The sequence below is a fragment of the Opisthocomus hoazin genome, chromosome 13, assembly GCF_030867145.1.
Source record: "Opisthocomus hoazin isolate bOpiHoa1 chromosome 13, bOpiHoa1.hap1, whole genome shotgun sequence".
In the NCBI taxonomy this organism is placed as follows: Eukaryota; Metazoa; Chordata; class Aves; order Opisthocomiformes; family Opisthocomidae; genus Opisthocomus; species Opisthocomus hoazin.
This window is the reverse complement of record NC_134426.1, coordinates 22,532,767-22,547,864: the sequence shown is the minus strand read 5'-3', so window position 1 is coordinate 22,547,864 and position 15,098 is coordinate 22,532,767. Positions and strand designations below refer to the sequence as shown.

Below are 15,098 nucleotides of genomic sequence, written 5' to 3'. Positions count from 1 at the left end.
GAGCAGATGTATCTCTTCCATAAGGCAGACTGCCTTTGCCACGGGGCACGCAGCGAGATGCAGTGGGAGATTAGAAGCCAAGCACTGGGGTGCTCAGCAGAGGTGGTGGTCTTTGGTCTGCAAAGTCAAGGAGAGGAGGCTTTTCATTTTGTTTTCAGAAGAAATATGTACTTGTTTGCTTGGTTTTTGTTGGTTGGGTGTTTTCTTGGTTTGTTGGGAGTTTTTTTGCTGTTACTCATGTTCATGCAGCAGTAGTAGATGGCAGACTTGGTGGAAGGTGAATGTGCGTGATGTGGTCTTCCAAGACAATGTTTCTCAGGTACAGACCTGAACATACTTTGCGTAAGAGAAGCCATCGTAATTGTCTTCAGATGTTATGGTTCCACTCTGAGAAATATAATAATAAATGTCCACAGCAGAACCCAGGGAAGAGCTTTGCCAACAGATAGCTTTAGAGCATCTTTTGTGCTTGGTGTATAGCAAAGGAGGTGCTTTAACTGTGCAATGTCTCCTGCTCTGTGTACAGCCATTAAATGCCACCATAAACATAGACATGCTCTCAAAACGCAAAGTGAGGATCTCAAAGCTGCGCTTGTCTGTTAAGCAAGGTTGTTTCAAGGAGGGGGTGATAAAAATGAGTCAAATTCTGCATCACTGGTTGCTTAGGGCAATAATGTTCTGTCTGCAGGAGCACCTGGCTTGTCTCCTAGCATCAGAGTAACAGGAGGAATTAGGTCAGCTGAGCTGGCACACGAGATCAGCCAGACAGCGTGGTTCCGGTGGGGGGAATGGAAGATGCAGAATTCAAAGTTATTAGAGACCCTATTTAGCAAAGCATTTTACAACTCCAGGAGGGGAGGGCCTCCCAGCTGACTGGGTACGCCCTGGGGGCCCAGCGTGTGAGAGCTGGTGGGTGATGGGAAGCCCCAGGGATCGCAGCGGAGGGTGAGGTGGTGTCAGGCTGGGCTGCTTGGTGGGTTTGGAGCACAGGGTTCTGCGTTTCCCATGCATCGGTGCTGCTGAAGGCCACTGTGCACACAGCTGGGCTACTTTCTCTTTGCAGAATTTTTTCATCTGTGTTTGGTTTTTTGGTGGGTTGTTTTTTTGTCTAGTTGGCAATTGTAGCCAACTTGTTAAATATGTTAAAACATACTCAGTTCTCTTCATTTTTTTAAATACTGTGGATTCAAGCCCATGTTACTGTGGCTTCTGGTAATAGGTCTCCCCTCCCCCCCCTCTTAAATTAAGACAGTCTTTATTTGAAAACCTATGCTTGTTTCTTTAAACTCCTTGTTGTAATACCTTTGTGCTGTGGCAATGTGTGTGTGCGTGTTCCTAAATCTAGTAAATGAAGTACGAAATAAATGGATGTGAAAGAAAGGACTTGCAAAGGGCAGTGAGTCATGCAGCTGCCATAGAAAACCCCATGGGGGTTGGCCCTCTAATTTGCAGAGTTGCATAAAGAAGATCTCCTGCAGGATATCAGACTGTGTTTGGGATATGCCATTAAAAAATGAAGCCATTCCCAGCTTTATTAGAACTACGTTAATTGGTTCTATAATCAAGCTTGCAGACTGAGTCGCTTTGCCTGTGTTTGCGCATATCTCAGTAAGTGAATATGTCTCTTAAGTGTGTGATGAAAACTGAAATGTTCACTCTTGTAGCTTGCCTTATTGTCTGCCTTGACCCACAGCACTCCCCTCCCCCCGACTCCTGCTCTTTGGGCGGGCTCATAAAATGCAGCTTTATGGTATGCAAGGATTTTATTCCAGTACATGTGACTGAGCTTAAGGTAATGGGGAATTCAACCTTAATAGTTCATGTTGTAATACGACTGTGATACAGAAAGGAGATGAGGAGTAAATACAGAAAAGCAAATGGGATCTTCAATATTTTTATCATTGTTTTTAGAATTCTGAAGTTTCCTTTCTGGACAGCATTAACATAATGTATTGCCGCTTGTAAAAAGGAGCTTGCTTTTGTCTAAAGAAGCTTCTAGGTCTTATTCTGCCTGCTGGCAAAGGGGTAACTACTTCTTTCGGCTCCATGTCAGAAAGTCCAAACTTCAGGATTCTGCAGATTTTTTTGCTGCTTTCTTTGGGCTGCAGCCGCTGCTTGCAGATGTGCCCTGCGCTGTGTGCTCTCGGGCAGTAATGCCTCCCGAAGCAGTGCCCAGCTTGGGCACGGACTGGCGTAGGAGGTGCAGCATTACCCCCAGACCAACACGACTGCTGTAAGAAGTGATTGCTATTCAGTGTCCCAGCAGCACGAGTCTTCAGTTTGCTCTCATGCATGGTTTTGGTCTCACCTTGAAGCTCTGTGACCTGTGGAACCTGCCACTTTGACTCCATACTGCTATTATGACATTAATCCTATATTTTGGTTTCTGTGGTAGGCGCAGATGCAGCGCTCAGCTTTGACTTGCTGTAGCGCATTGCTCTGCAGATGCCCAGTCTGCTTCTGAAGGAGAGTCGTGTTTTCCTGTCCGAGCTCTCTGCAAGCCCTGTAGGCATCGGTCATCCAGCCTGGAGGGAGAGGTGGAGACGAGAAGAGGGCTGGGGCTGGCTGGACGGAACCTGCAGAAAGCTAGCGTCCACTGGAAGGGATGGTGAAGGTTCTTCGGGTCACTTGAAGATCAAGCTGTCTTACCAGCTCTCCTGCTGTTTGTGGTGGGATTAGCTGCCTGGCAAACAGTAGGCATGACGTTGTCTGGTTTGTTTTTTAGTGTCACGCAGTCTGACTTTAGGACTGTTGCCAGGGGAATGGGAAGTTCTTTCCCTCCCTTCCTGAAGCCCATGTAGAACCAGAAGGTCGCTTTCCTGCTCTTTTTCATCTGCCCTGAAGTACGACCTGTCCTGAAACAACTTGCCTGTCTTATAAGCAGAGAATACTGTAGTGCGCGAGTGAAAGCGAGTAATGCTGGCCCTTGGCATCATTGTTCTCCTGGTGCTACAGAAGTCTGCCTGTTGCAAGGCTGGCCATGAAGCTCTTCTGTGCCTCAGGGCCTCCCTTCTGCTTGCCCTGTGCCTCCACTGGTGCTCCACAGCCCTCAGCAAGCTGACAGGTCTGTAGGAAGCCAAACACAGTTGAGAGCCAGTGCAGAAGTCTGTGGCATCTCTGGGTCTTGCTTCTGAATGGGCCAAGCTCTTTTCAGGATTGGAGGATGGGGCCAAGCTCTTTTCAGTGGTGCCCAGTGACAGGACAAGGGGCAATGGGTACAAACTGAGGCACAGGAAGTTCCATCTGAACATGAGGAAGAACTTCTTCCCTCTGAGGGTGACGGAGCACTGGAACAGGCTGCCCAGGGAGGTTGTGGAGTCTCCTTCTCTGGAGATATTCCAGACCCGCCTGGACAAGGTCCTGTGCAGCCTGCTGTAGGTGACCCTGCTTCAGCAGGAGGGTTGGACTAGATGACCCACAGTGGTCCCTTCCAACCCCTACTATTCTGTGATTCTGTGATTCTTATGCTGATTCCTTGGGATCTACACAAAGAAATTAGGAGACCTCATTTTTTTTGGAAGGCAAAGACCTGCTGACAGTGGTAACAGCGCTTTCCAGTCAGTAGCAGTAGGTTTTATTGCTTGACCTGAATGTGCCAGAACAGGCAAAGATACTGAGTAGACTGTTGGATGATGGTGTGTGTTGTGTGCGTATCATCTCCTGGACTGTGCTTATGTATAACTGCTACCATAGCCCAAGATTTATCACTTCCAGTGTAGCCCATACGCAAGAGGAAGGTGCCTGCTGGTTCCTTTTAACGTGCTAACTCTCTTGGTGCAGGACCTTGCTGGCTGCATGACTTGAATCCCAGAAGTCTGTCCTAAAATGTGGTTTTCTCTGGCTGTGAAGCTGTGTCTGGGTTTGAAAAGCATTCTGCGGTATTGCGTGTCTGTGCAGAGAGGAGATTATACTGCAGTGAATGGGTACTCTCCTCTTCTTTCCTCCTTTTCTTCCTTCAACTGAGTTAATTGTTGTGTCTCAAATTGGAAACCTGCTTGAAATGTTCCCGAGTTCCTTGTTGGTAAGGTTCAGGAGTGAAGAGGGCAACCGGGGACAGAGAATGGAGAAACACAGTAGGCTCTGAGATATGGTGTGTGGTTTTTTTTTTTTTCCATGTGAGGTCAAAAGGCGTGTGAATATCTTCTAGCTATTTGCTTTAGATCTATTTTTCAAATGGTGAACATTAGCAGGTGCTCCCACAATTCAGATTGGTGTTACTATTGTCTTTTATCTCGTTTCCGTTCAAATAGTTGCGTCAGGAGATAATCCTTGCATAGCGTGATGGTTTTCCTTGCCCTCTTTAGAGGTTAGCCTGCTCAAGCGAAGCTGTAAGCCAGAGGGTAATAAACCCCAGAGATTTTACTGTTTGGAAAGTTTCTTCCCTGTCTTGAGAACGGCGGGTTCTGTTTCCGAGCCTGGATGGCTTGGGAGCCCCTGCCTTAGCTAGAGGCTTTCCAGGTGCCGTTGGCCTCGGAGCTGGCTTCTGCAAAGCAAAGCTGTGTTTGTTACAGCCCATGTTGGTGACTCCAGTGCCACTGTCAGAGGAGCAATGACCAGAGGCCATAGGTGAAAAGGGCGCTGGCTCGGTGGGATCCTGCTGGCAAAGCAGGAGGATGCGGTGGGCTGTGGTTCTGCTGCCGCGGGGGGGGGGAACCAAAAACAAACCGCAGAGTGGAGAAGCTTAGCGTTCAGTTGGTGTCGAGTTTATCTTGCGCTGTCAGACCCTCAGCTTTATTTTATGCCTCTGTGTTGGTACAATTGATGTGTCCCAGCCCCGTTTACAGAGACCCGTGTGCAGCAATTATCTTTGCTGGCAGCTGCTCCACGTGCCATTTGGGAGGCAGAGTTGAGCAGATATCTTCCGAGAGGTACCAAACAGCAACCTTTGCCATCGAAGGGAGGCCAGCAAGCAGGCAGCAGTATGCTGCTCTTCAGGCGAGGGACAACACTGGTTTGGAGGACTGGAGTCTGTACGGCTCCTCTCCTGTAGGCAGCAGGAGCCTTGTCAGCCCCGGGTGCTCAGCACATGGGTGTTAACAGTGGAGCTACGTTCATCTCCCGAGTGTTCCTCCTGCGTCCCCCAGTCTTCTAGAAAAGAGGATTTGTGTGAGGTGGAAGCTGTTCTTTGCTGGTTTTGACCCCGGCGTCGATTACAGCGCTGGTCCTGCACAGATTGGTGAGAACACTGTGTTGTGAGGAGAGTTTTGGAGGGTTGTGTAATTAAACTTCAACTCCTTCCCCTTCCTAAACATCTTTCTAAACTTGGTGGCAGGCTCAGCGCTGGGGTAGAGTGCAGGGGAGGGTTTCTCTAAGGAAGTTTCCTCTCGCAGACTTTTTAAGCTGTGGTGGGAGGATGACTAACTGTGGGTACAACCCAGACATTTCCCTTTGGACACACCTAAACACACACTTTCCAAGAAGAGGATCATGCCACCTTCCACTATGGGTGGAGAGAGAATTTAAAGGCAGACAGGACTGCTGGATCCTGGTGTCCCTAACACCATCCCTCCCAGTGCCCCAGTGAGGGATTTTAACACAGCACTGTTCTGGGGTGACTTATGCTGTGCTGCTAAATGAAGTTTCTTCATTTCTTTGTCTTCTGTCAGCAGATGTGTGTTATTTGTAGACAGCAGAGGCTGTTGCCTATTTTTACACTCAATTAAATTGTAACTTCATCGCTGGGGCCTCTGCTGCAAGAACGACGGGCCAGGCAGTGATCCAGACTGATTAATTATCAGCTTAACGTCTTTGGCAGAGGCCTTTTGCTGTTGCTGTGGAGCACAGTCAGGGTACTGCTGCACTCTGTGATGAGAGGAAAAGTTAGGGGCTTGCCTCTGTGCTGTTCCCTTCGTTGAGCTTGTTTAGTGACAGGATTAGCCTTGGCTGTACAGACTGGCACATGTGAGTAAGAGGTACAGAGCAAACTGCCTGTCGCACTTCTTGGACATAAGCCTCTGCAGAAATACAACAAACTGTAATAATATTCTTGTTACTGATGTGGAGATGAGTGGGTTGGGCATTCTGTTTCTTTTTGGAGAGCCTGGCAGCCTGAAAAGTTTGGCTTGCAGCGTTTTTTCCTTGTTTTGTTACTGAAAAAATCATAAATACTGTGGAAGGATAAAAATGGAAAAGAAATAGTTTCTGCTGCTGAATCAGCTGGAGAAAAGTCCACCAGCCCCTTTGAGAAACCAAAAGTCTCTTTAGACAGTTGTGTCTGTTGTAACCACAGTAAGCTGCTGGCTGAAGGCTTTTTCCAAACAAGAGCTTCTTTCCGGGGCCCTTCCTGAAATAAATGTTTAGTTTTGTTGGCAAAATTCCTACAGATCTCTTTCTGGCAAGTAGATCTTGAGATGGTGAAGTTGCAAATGTGGAAGCTGTCATCCCTGCTACGGGCGTCTGCGACCTGAACATACGCTTGCCAAGCGTTTTCCTGGGGTGGGTAAGCGTGCAGCAGCATGGAGAGTGCTTCCCAGTAAGGCTCGGATGTTCCGAGCGTGCTGTTGCAGTGGGTGGATGGGGAAGCCACTGGTTTCTCTCCTAGAAGCCTGTCGGGCATTGCACTCTTTATCTCTTCACCCTGGGTTGGTGGGGTAAAACCACCACGGTCACTTTGTTGCTGGGGAAGTCAAGCAGAGCATCTCCCTTCCCTGCGGAGGTCTGTGTTTAACCCTAGCCACGGTACACACTGGCTGCCAAAAATCGATGACTTGCTTGATGAAGTTTGTTTGCAGAGTCTTTAAATAACAGACAGTGGAAAAACAACCAAACTGTACAGTGTACACTAGCTATTGGCTAAGAACTTATTTCAAGTATCTTCTGGACTTAGTTTGTGTAAGCCAGCCTTCCTCTTCATTTTCTATATAGTTATAGTTAGCTTCCCCAAACCCTGCTGGCACTGTACGTGTTGATGTGTAGAGTTACTGAGCTGCAATGTTCACAGCATGTTTAGACATGGAATGTCTGTGAAAAATGTTGCTGTGGCAGTGATAAACTCGGTGTGGGCTGCAGACCCGCTTCAGATGCTTCCTCCGTGCCCGGCAGTTGCCCTGCCGTGAGCTCCGTGGCCTGCAGCCCCGCATCATCCCCTGAGCTGCTCACCAGGCTGCTGGCGTGTCCTTGTCTCTGGTGCATCGGTGGCTGGAGTTCTCGAGGTGAAACGCTGGGGCATCTTTCATAAACCTTGACTTTCCCCTGTTCTTGCTAAGGACAGCAGGAGCTAGTGGGCTTCGAACGCTTCTGAAAGTTTTCCCCCAGCGCTTTGTGGCGTGCAAAGCTTGTGACAGTGCCTGGGGCTTTCTTCTTCCGCTGCCTCTCTGGGCTGGTGCAGACTGTTTTCCCACTTCATCCGAAGCGTGTGTGAAAGTGGGTGACTTAATGTGTGCTGCTTTTAGGTGCAGAGATTGGAAAACAAGGCCTGTTTAAAACAGCACTCATCATGCAAGGGAATGCAACAAATGCCAGCTTGAAGTGTCACAGAAAATTTGCTTTTTGGACAATAAAGGAGACTTTCAAAAATCTGAGCCGGGCTTGGCAGTGGGCACAGCTGTACGAGGCGGGGATGGCCAGCCCCAGGGTCTGCAGCCACATGAGCTGGGGCTGCGGGACTGCCTGGAGCCTTGTGCCCGGCCGGGGAAGGTGGCCCCAGCTGCACACGGCAGTAGCTGGAGTCACTCGAACCATGGGAAGTTCAGCAGCTTCCTCTCTCCCCTCCTCCCTCCAGCCAGTCTTCCAGCAAGCACCTGGAAACTCAGATTTCATGTTGTGAGGTTGAAAGAGGAGTGCAAGAGAGATGATGGGAGGTGCCGAGGAGCATTGGCAAAGGCAGTCGGGTTGGTACAGGCTTGATGGGAGGTGGACTCCTGTGGGCAGCCCAAGATGAAAGGGGCTGAGAGCAGACAGTGGAGACTGCTTGGAAACTGAAAGGCTGGTAGGGTAGATGCTGGGGCTTTTTGAAATTGTAGTCAGGCTTGGAAGATGCATCGGGCAGGCAGGTGTCTAAACAGCCTGTAAAAGAGAAGGCGTGCTGCCCTGGAGCTATAGAAATGGAGTGAAGTCTCCTACTCTGCTGCTGCTCTCATTGCTTTTCCGCTTGCCCAGGTAATTGCTGCCTGCGCTTCTCCAGGACTGGGGCCTCGAGTTCAGGAGTGACCTCTAGCAGACAGGCTTTTATGTGGTAGGTCTGCTGCTGTCTGACTTCTGTTTCAACAGGAGGTTGAGCGTCGCTCACCATTATGGGTCTCCCCAAGGCTGAAACATCTGGCTGTGCTGGTGGCTTGCGGGCTCTGCTGGGCGAGTGCCGGGCAGCCACTGGAGCTGCCGATGCGGCTCCGTGGAGCTGGGTGTTTGCGGGGCACCCCTCCGCAGCACCCTGTGCTTGTGCCATGGATAGCCTGGTCCTGGCTTCTGAAGGCCAGGGAGCCAGTGGAGAAGATCAGCTAAGGCTGGAGGTAACCTCTCAAGATTCTGAGGAGCATCACAGTGCAGCAGCTGTAGCAAACAGGAAGATGAGCAGTTGGCCTGGACTCTGCTGGTGTTGACCCCCATGATAATCCGGCAAGCTTTAGCCACCTGATAATAGCACTCTGTTAATGCAGGTGTGGAAATCGAGTGGCCGACAGCACGTTTTTGGCCCCAGCTCTTCCCTTTGCCCTCAAATCAGAGGTGAATCTCTTGGGCACTTCTCAGCCGTGGGGTTGAATTGCCGGTCTCGGAGTTGTGATGTCCTTATCTCTCTGTTCGGACCAGCGCTGCTCGTGTGGGCATAGCTGCTATAAAGGGCCAGGTTAAATGTGGAAATGATTAAGGCTCAAAGATAGCGACGTGCCAGCATCTGTGTTGCCGCAGTTAATCCGGGCAGCCTGAAAGGAGCATGAAGGCCTAAGCCACGATACAGGAGATTTGCTTGGTTAAATAGGTGCACACAGAGAAAGGAATAAAATGGTTAAATACCTGGCAGTTTCAAAGCAAGCAGTCCTCCAGGAATTAATCTGTAATAGTTTTTCCCCTCTCTTCAGTCTGAATCATACAGAGCACAGTTTACCTGTTTAAAAAGAAATGCAGTAGCTATAACGCGTGTGAAATATTTCAATGCATTTCTCAATTTTTCTCTTTCCCCAGGAACTGGCAAACTCTGTCTACTTGGTTATGGAGGTGAGTGTGTCTTTTTATTATTTCCTCCTTTTTTCCCCCTTTTTCTCTCTCTTTTTTTTTTTAACTTGGTATGATGGGCTTGTTACACAAGTAGTGCTTTCTGCTCACAGTCTCACCTGTGATGCTTTTGTGAATCCAATCTGCAGCTGGGTGCCTTTGACAACTGGAGCAGCGTGGGTGAAGGCAGCGGCTGGGGGGGGTTTCACATTGCTGCTGTCAGAAGGTCGTGCTGGCAGAGGTTTAATCAGCCAGACCTCTCATCTCAAGGGTCAAATGGGTGTTACTGGGTAGTATCTGCTTCAGATACATGGAAAGTAAATTTTCTTGGCACAGCTTGGCTGCAAAGCTTTTCAGTTTCATTTCCTCTGTAGTCTTCCTTCTGAGGTCTTGTTGACTTTCCTTGATGACAGGGAACGTGATGTGGGGAATTTCAGTTTTCAGCTGTGGCTGCTCCCAGGCTTTCCTCAGCCAGCTTTCTGGTGGTGTCTCCAGTGGTGACCCTTCTGCTTTGTTCTGGTTTTATCTTCCCCCTGATGTGTGTTTATATGGGTGTGCACACGCACAAAAGCCAGTTAATGCTGGTGTATCGCAATGCAACGTAAGGTGTAGGGGAAATGGGACAGAAGAGAGACCTGCTGGAATGGGGTTTACCTGTCAACTTCTGGGTACATGTTTTGACATATGATTATTTATGTTTCAATGCTATGGTAAGCCTGCCATCCTAGCGAAGTATACTGGTTTTCTTTTTAATTTTGGATTTGCCTTGCATTTACTGAGCTTTCTGTTCTGTTTGCAGTACTGTAATGGGGGTGACCTGGCAGACTATCTTCACAGTAAGTAGAACAATATGGAGAATATCCTCTGTATTCAGAAGAAAGTATTTGACTGTTTTAACTCATTAAAGTTGCTGGGGTTTGTGGAAGATCTGAGTAAGTGGATAGTATATCATTTTTTTAATTCCTGCAAAATAAACAGAATGTCACTGCATCTCTTCTAAGAGGTTCAGCCTTGATAACCTTTTGAAAACTGAGACTCCATGACAATAGCAGCTAGTCTTGTAGTCTTTCCTATGTAGGTCAGTGGTGGCTGTTGTCAGTAGTTAGGTATTTTAGTTACAATGGCCTTGTAGATTAAACATGTTTTAACACTGCTAGGGGCAAGGTTTGTCTCTTTCTTGGTCACTGGAAAAAAGCTATTTATACTGAAGTCCTGTAGGGTTGGATTAAAATAAGATCCCAACAGTATGTTTCACTTTCTTGAACTTTTTCCCTAAGGGTGTCCCCATATCTAGGATAGAACATGTTTCCTACTTCAGTGTATCAAGGGTGACTGTAGTGTCACCCTCAACACTACTGGCTACAAAACTACCAGGGTCTTCTGGAGAGTATAGCACGGATATCTGCGACTGTTGTGCCTTGGAGAACCTTTTGGTGAGACTGGACTGTGTCTTTGCCGTCAAGCCGAATGAAACGTGCTTTGCATGTTGTCCAGCAGTATTGCTGGGACTCCGGCTTCCACCTCCCAAGCTGTTTTTCAGGGCAGCCCGCTGCACAGGTACAGGATCCTGGCCTGTGTGGAAGTCGCATTGCACCTGAGTGGTAAGAGGATAACATGTTTAACGAGTTTTCCGTCTGAACATGAGGAAGAACTTCTTCCCTCTGAGGGTGACGGAGCCATGGCACAGGCTGCCCAGGGAGGTTGTGGAGTCTCCTTCTCTGGAGATATTCAAGACCCGCCTGGACAAGGTCCTGTGCAGCCTGCTGTAGGTGACCCTACTTCGGCAGGAGGGTTGCACTAGATGACCCACAGAGGTCCCTTCCAACCCCTACTATCTGTGATTCTGTGAGTTGCTTAGCTGCAGTCAGACACAGCCCTGAACTTCTGTTGGCCTGCCTGTATTATTTTTTTTCTTTAAAGTAGCTTTCTTGTTATTTTGCATGTTAACTAGATTACTAAATGTGAAGAGACAACTTTAATCTCATTTCTTGTGTGGCTCTGGGTCGTGGTTAAACAGAGTTTGTTCGCGTTGTTCTGATTCAAAGCTAGTCAGCTGGATAATACTTCGGGCTCCTTATTTGAGGTAAATGATGCCTGGAAATGGCAAAAATTGAAGGATTAAAAGCTAAATTTACATTTGCCCTACAGCTAGTGTTGGTATCCCTAGGATGATTATTTGGGGCTTGGTGCTAATATGTTGCGCTCTGTTCATACATGGTAATGAATTACGTTTGTGGACTTCAGTTTTTTTGCGAAGGATTTCGTACTTCGATGAAAATAAAGGAATATTCTGCCTTTCATGTGTTATGTTTGTTTAAAATGTGGGTGTGATAGAAGTGACAGGCATTTGTAGTTTGAAATCGAGGTTTGGTGTGCTTTGTTTTATCGAAGTGATGGTGTTCTGCATCTATTGGGTATTGCTGTGCCTTAAAAGGAGCATCTTTGGTGGAGATGAAATTCTGGTATGACTGCCAAGTGAAAATGCTTTTGTATTTGATACCTAGATTTTCCCCTTGAATACAAGTGCAAGTTTTAATACTGAAATGCTTTTAAAAAATAGTCAAACTTCAGTTTTACCAGTGTGAGGGCTTTGAAAGCCAAAGTTTTTGGCTTTTATGGATGTGAAATGAACCCTGATGTTAAAGCACTGAGCTAAGCACTCTTGTTGGCAAAGCTGTGTAAGTAAACAAGAACACAGCTTCTGGCTGAATAATTTATAGAAAATCTTCCTGTTCATACTGCTGCTTCCGTGTGTCCATTGTCATCTTCTCCCTCCCACCACCCCACCAAAAAAACCAGTGAAGCCTACTGTGCAATTAGCTAGGCTACTAATACAGCTAACTCACATGTTTATCAGAGGCGACTGCTTGGGAAATCGGTGGCTAGTTTGAGCAAATGATGATGATTTTATTTTCCAAATAAAATTCAGTTTTACCCCAGTTTGGTTTGAGTGTTGCTGGGCGTGAGGTTTGATTCTTCTTTTCCCTGAGATAATTTGAAAAAGTTACCTTTAGCGCTGTTTTTACCAATAAAATATTCTACCTTGACAACTGTCAAGAGCAGCTGTTGTGACTGGGAAATTGGTGCTTGCTTGTATTTTAATTCTTAACATGTGTGTGCTGGCTGCCAGTAAAGAAAACCCAGCAGGCACAGGATTCCCGAGGCAGCAGCCAGTAAGGGACTGCAGCGAGGAAGTTCATTACTCCCGTCACGGTGGCAGAGGTCTGGGTCTTCCAGATCCGAGATACAAGCGTGAGCTTTTGCGTCGCGTGGCTTTTCCCGTTCTGCCACATGCTCGCCCCTTTGCGGTGTCTTCTCTCCCAGCTTCTGCAGGCACGTGGGGTGCTTTTGACGATAGCGGTTTTTTTAACAATCTTTTTTTTTTCCTCATCTTGGAAAATTCAGATTTCTTCCAGGGTATTTCACTGGTACGCAGGAGGCTAATCTCTGTTGAGCGGTTATTGTGCTGCTTCAGTTATTTTAGTAATTGTGTGATGGTATTTAATTGCAAGGTCTACTTTCCCGCTGACTCCTCGGACGTTTTTGCTGGTCGTTCCTGTAACACTTATGCAAGCTGCGCATGCAAATCCCCCGTTCCTCATTGAACGAGATGCTTGTAAGCTTCCCAATCCATTCTGCCCTCTAATTACAGGCGTTGGGCAATATGGTAATTCTGTGCTGAATCCAAAGGCACTCTAATTCTGCGTGTCTTCGTAACTGGAGGACGTGTGTATGTGCACGTTTTGGCTGGGTTACGCTGCAGGTCAGCCCCATCTCTCTGATACAGCCCAAGGTTGTGTGTGTTCTGCTAAGCACAACTTCTGTGGTGTTCTTTAGTGGTACAGTGCGCTCTCCCTTCTGTTAGATCTCCGTGGATGTTGCTTTAATTTAGAGCCCATCGTAGGGTATGTTTGGAGCTGAAGTGGCGGGTTGCTGCTGCTCGTGGTAGGACTGTGGGAAGTGCTACAGAAGTGACCATCCTTGGTATGGGAATAACTGGAATTCGGTGATCTCGGGTACTCAGAGGTCAGAGCAGGCTGACCTGAAATTTCTTCTTAAGTTCTGTGCATTGGCATTGACACAGGCTGTTACAGGCAGTTCATAAGTGCATATTCGTGACCTTCCTTAAAGCTGCTTCTTGGGGAGCACGTCTCTGTGAAGAAAACTTCATCTCAGAGCAGGATATTCCTTGGTTTGACCACTGTTCATGCATGGAGCTGTGATCTTCCAATTCATCCCGAGTGGTGTGGGGACCCCTTTGCAAAGAAGAGGTGTGAGGCGCTGCTGTGTAACTTTTCACCCTCTACAGCTAGGTGATGAAGAATAGCTACGGTAAGACGAGACCTATCTGGAATAAGTCTTCAGACTTGCACAGAAGGCTTCTCAGGAGTCTTAGTGGCCCTGCTCTGCACGGGCGGAGCTGGGGAAGTTATAAGACAGGCCCCAAATAAGTCAGGTTGATCTCTCAGACTTCAGTGTGATTTGGATGGGGCCCATGTTAGAGATACTTGTGGCACCTGTGGGTAAGAGGAGAAGTTCTTTTTCCTAAATAACTTTTCCAAAATGGTGTTGTCATGTAACATCGGCGGGTGTACTCTAATGCGTCTACCCTGGGATCAGCTGACAGGGGCTGTTTACTATAACTTACCTGGCAGCCTCTTGGCAGCTTGAACATCTCGGCACAGGCTGACCAGGGCACTTTTTGGGTGGTTTCATCCTTTTCTCCGCCTCAAGAGTTACAAGGCATGCGGGTCCTGCACTGACCCACAGTAAATATTTGCTCTGATCTACTGACCTGTGCGGCCGCCGTTCCCAAGGCAGTAAGCCGAGTGCCTTGTCGCTGAAGTGGAGCCCATGAAAATAAACACGGGGATAGTATTACTTCTCAGTAATGGCAAAGCAAGGCTTGGGAAACAGCGTTCTCTGCAAGAATGTGTCACGGGTCGCAGACCTCCGTGGGGATGCCCAGACTTCAGTGTGAGCTTAGTGTTTTGTGAGCAGTTTTCTGGTGAAGAGGAGAGATGTCCCCTTTTCACAGGGACAGAAGTGCAAGTTCCGTATTCGGGATGTAGCAAAGAAAGGGAATTGCTTAGTTCTCTGTGCTTTTATTTTTCCTCTTTTGTTTTTGGTGGCATCTAAATTGAAAGAGTCTTCTGTATCTTCTCCCTCCTCCTGCCCATGGTAGCTGGTCTAGAAGATCTTTTGTAGACCAATATCCCGAAGTCACTGAAGGTGTCAGTTGTATTTATGTCTCTGTCCTTCAGGTGAAGATTGCTGCTGTCACGCAGGATAGTGATGGGCTGAGTACGAGAGCTAAGGACTGTTGTTTTCCTGTGTTGCAGCCTGTTCGTTAATGGAGGGAGGCAAAAGGATATGGCCCCTGCTCTCCTGAAGTAGCTGACTGTCCCTTCTCTGTTACTGAGGGCAGCATCTCAATTTTACCATCCTGCCTTGCTGCACTGCCTGGATTCCTGAGATTTAACGCTGCCAGAGGAGCCGACAGACCTCTGTCGCGTTTTGCTGCCCTGCAACAGGGTAGCTCTGCACTGGGGGAATCTGCAGGCGCAAGGCACCACCTTGGATTCTGCGTGTGTCAGGAAAACCGCATCTTCGCAGGGCTGAGAGCTTCGTACAGACTGCTGTGAAGTGGAAAAGCTTAAATTCTGTAGAAATTAGTAGCTTAGAGGCCCTGTTTTCTTTGGGTGGATGGATTTTTCTGATCCTGGTAGCAATGTTGTTGTTTTCAGTATAAAGAGTTAGAATCCACGTTAGGGAGGCTTAGCTGGTTCGCTGAGGGATGGGTAGTGGCTAGTGCGGTGTTAGCCTTAGAGCCACCAAATTATGCAAAGGAGAGGGCAACGCCTTAGAGATGCGGCGTGCTGGTGGGACTGCAGGTCAGAACAAGGCTCCCAACACCTCCGTTTCATTGCTGGCAGCAGAGGGTATTTAAC

The 15,098-nt window shown here is 47.9% G+C and overlaps 1 protein-coding gene across 4 annotated transcripts in view; it reads left to right on the top strand.

Moving 5' to 3' along the window:
• The window catches only part of ULK1 (unc-51 like autophagy activating kinase 1), an 86,502-nt gene that overhangs the window by 7,720 nt on the left and 63,684 nt on the right, over positions 1-15,098 (top strand). For 3 of the 4 annotated variants that reach the window (XM_075434521.1, XM_075434520.1, XM_075434523.1), the window contains exons 5-6: positions 9,118-9,150; positions 9,947-9,983. In XM_075434521.1, coding sequence (XP_075290636.1) covers positions 9,118-9,150; positions 9,947-9,983 — 70 coding nt within the window. Of the gene's footprint in view, positions 1-8,097; positions 8,174-9,117; positions 9,151-9,946; positions 9,984-15,098 lie in introns of all 4 variants that reach the window. The other variant, XM_075434522.1, reaches the window with a different exon arrangement.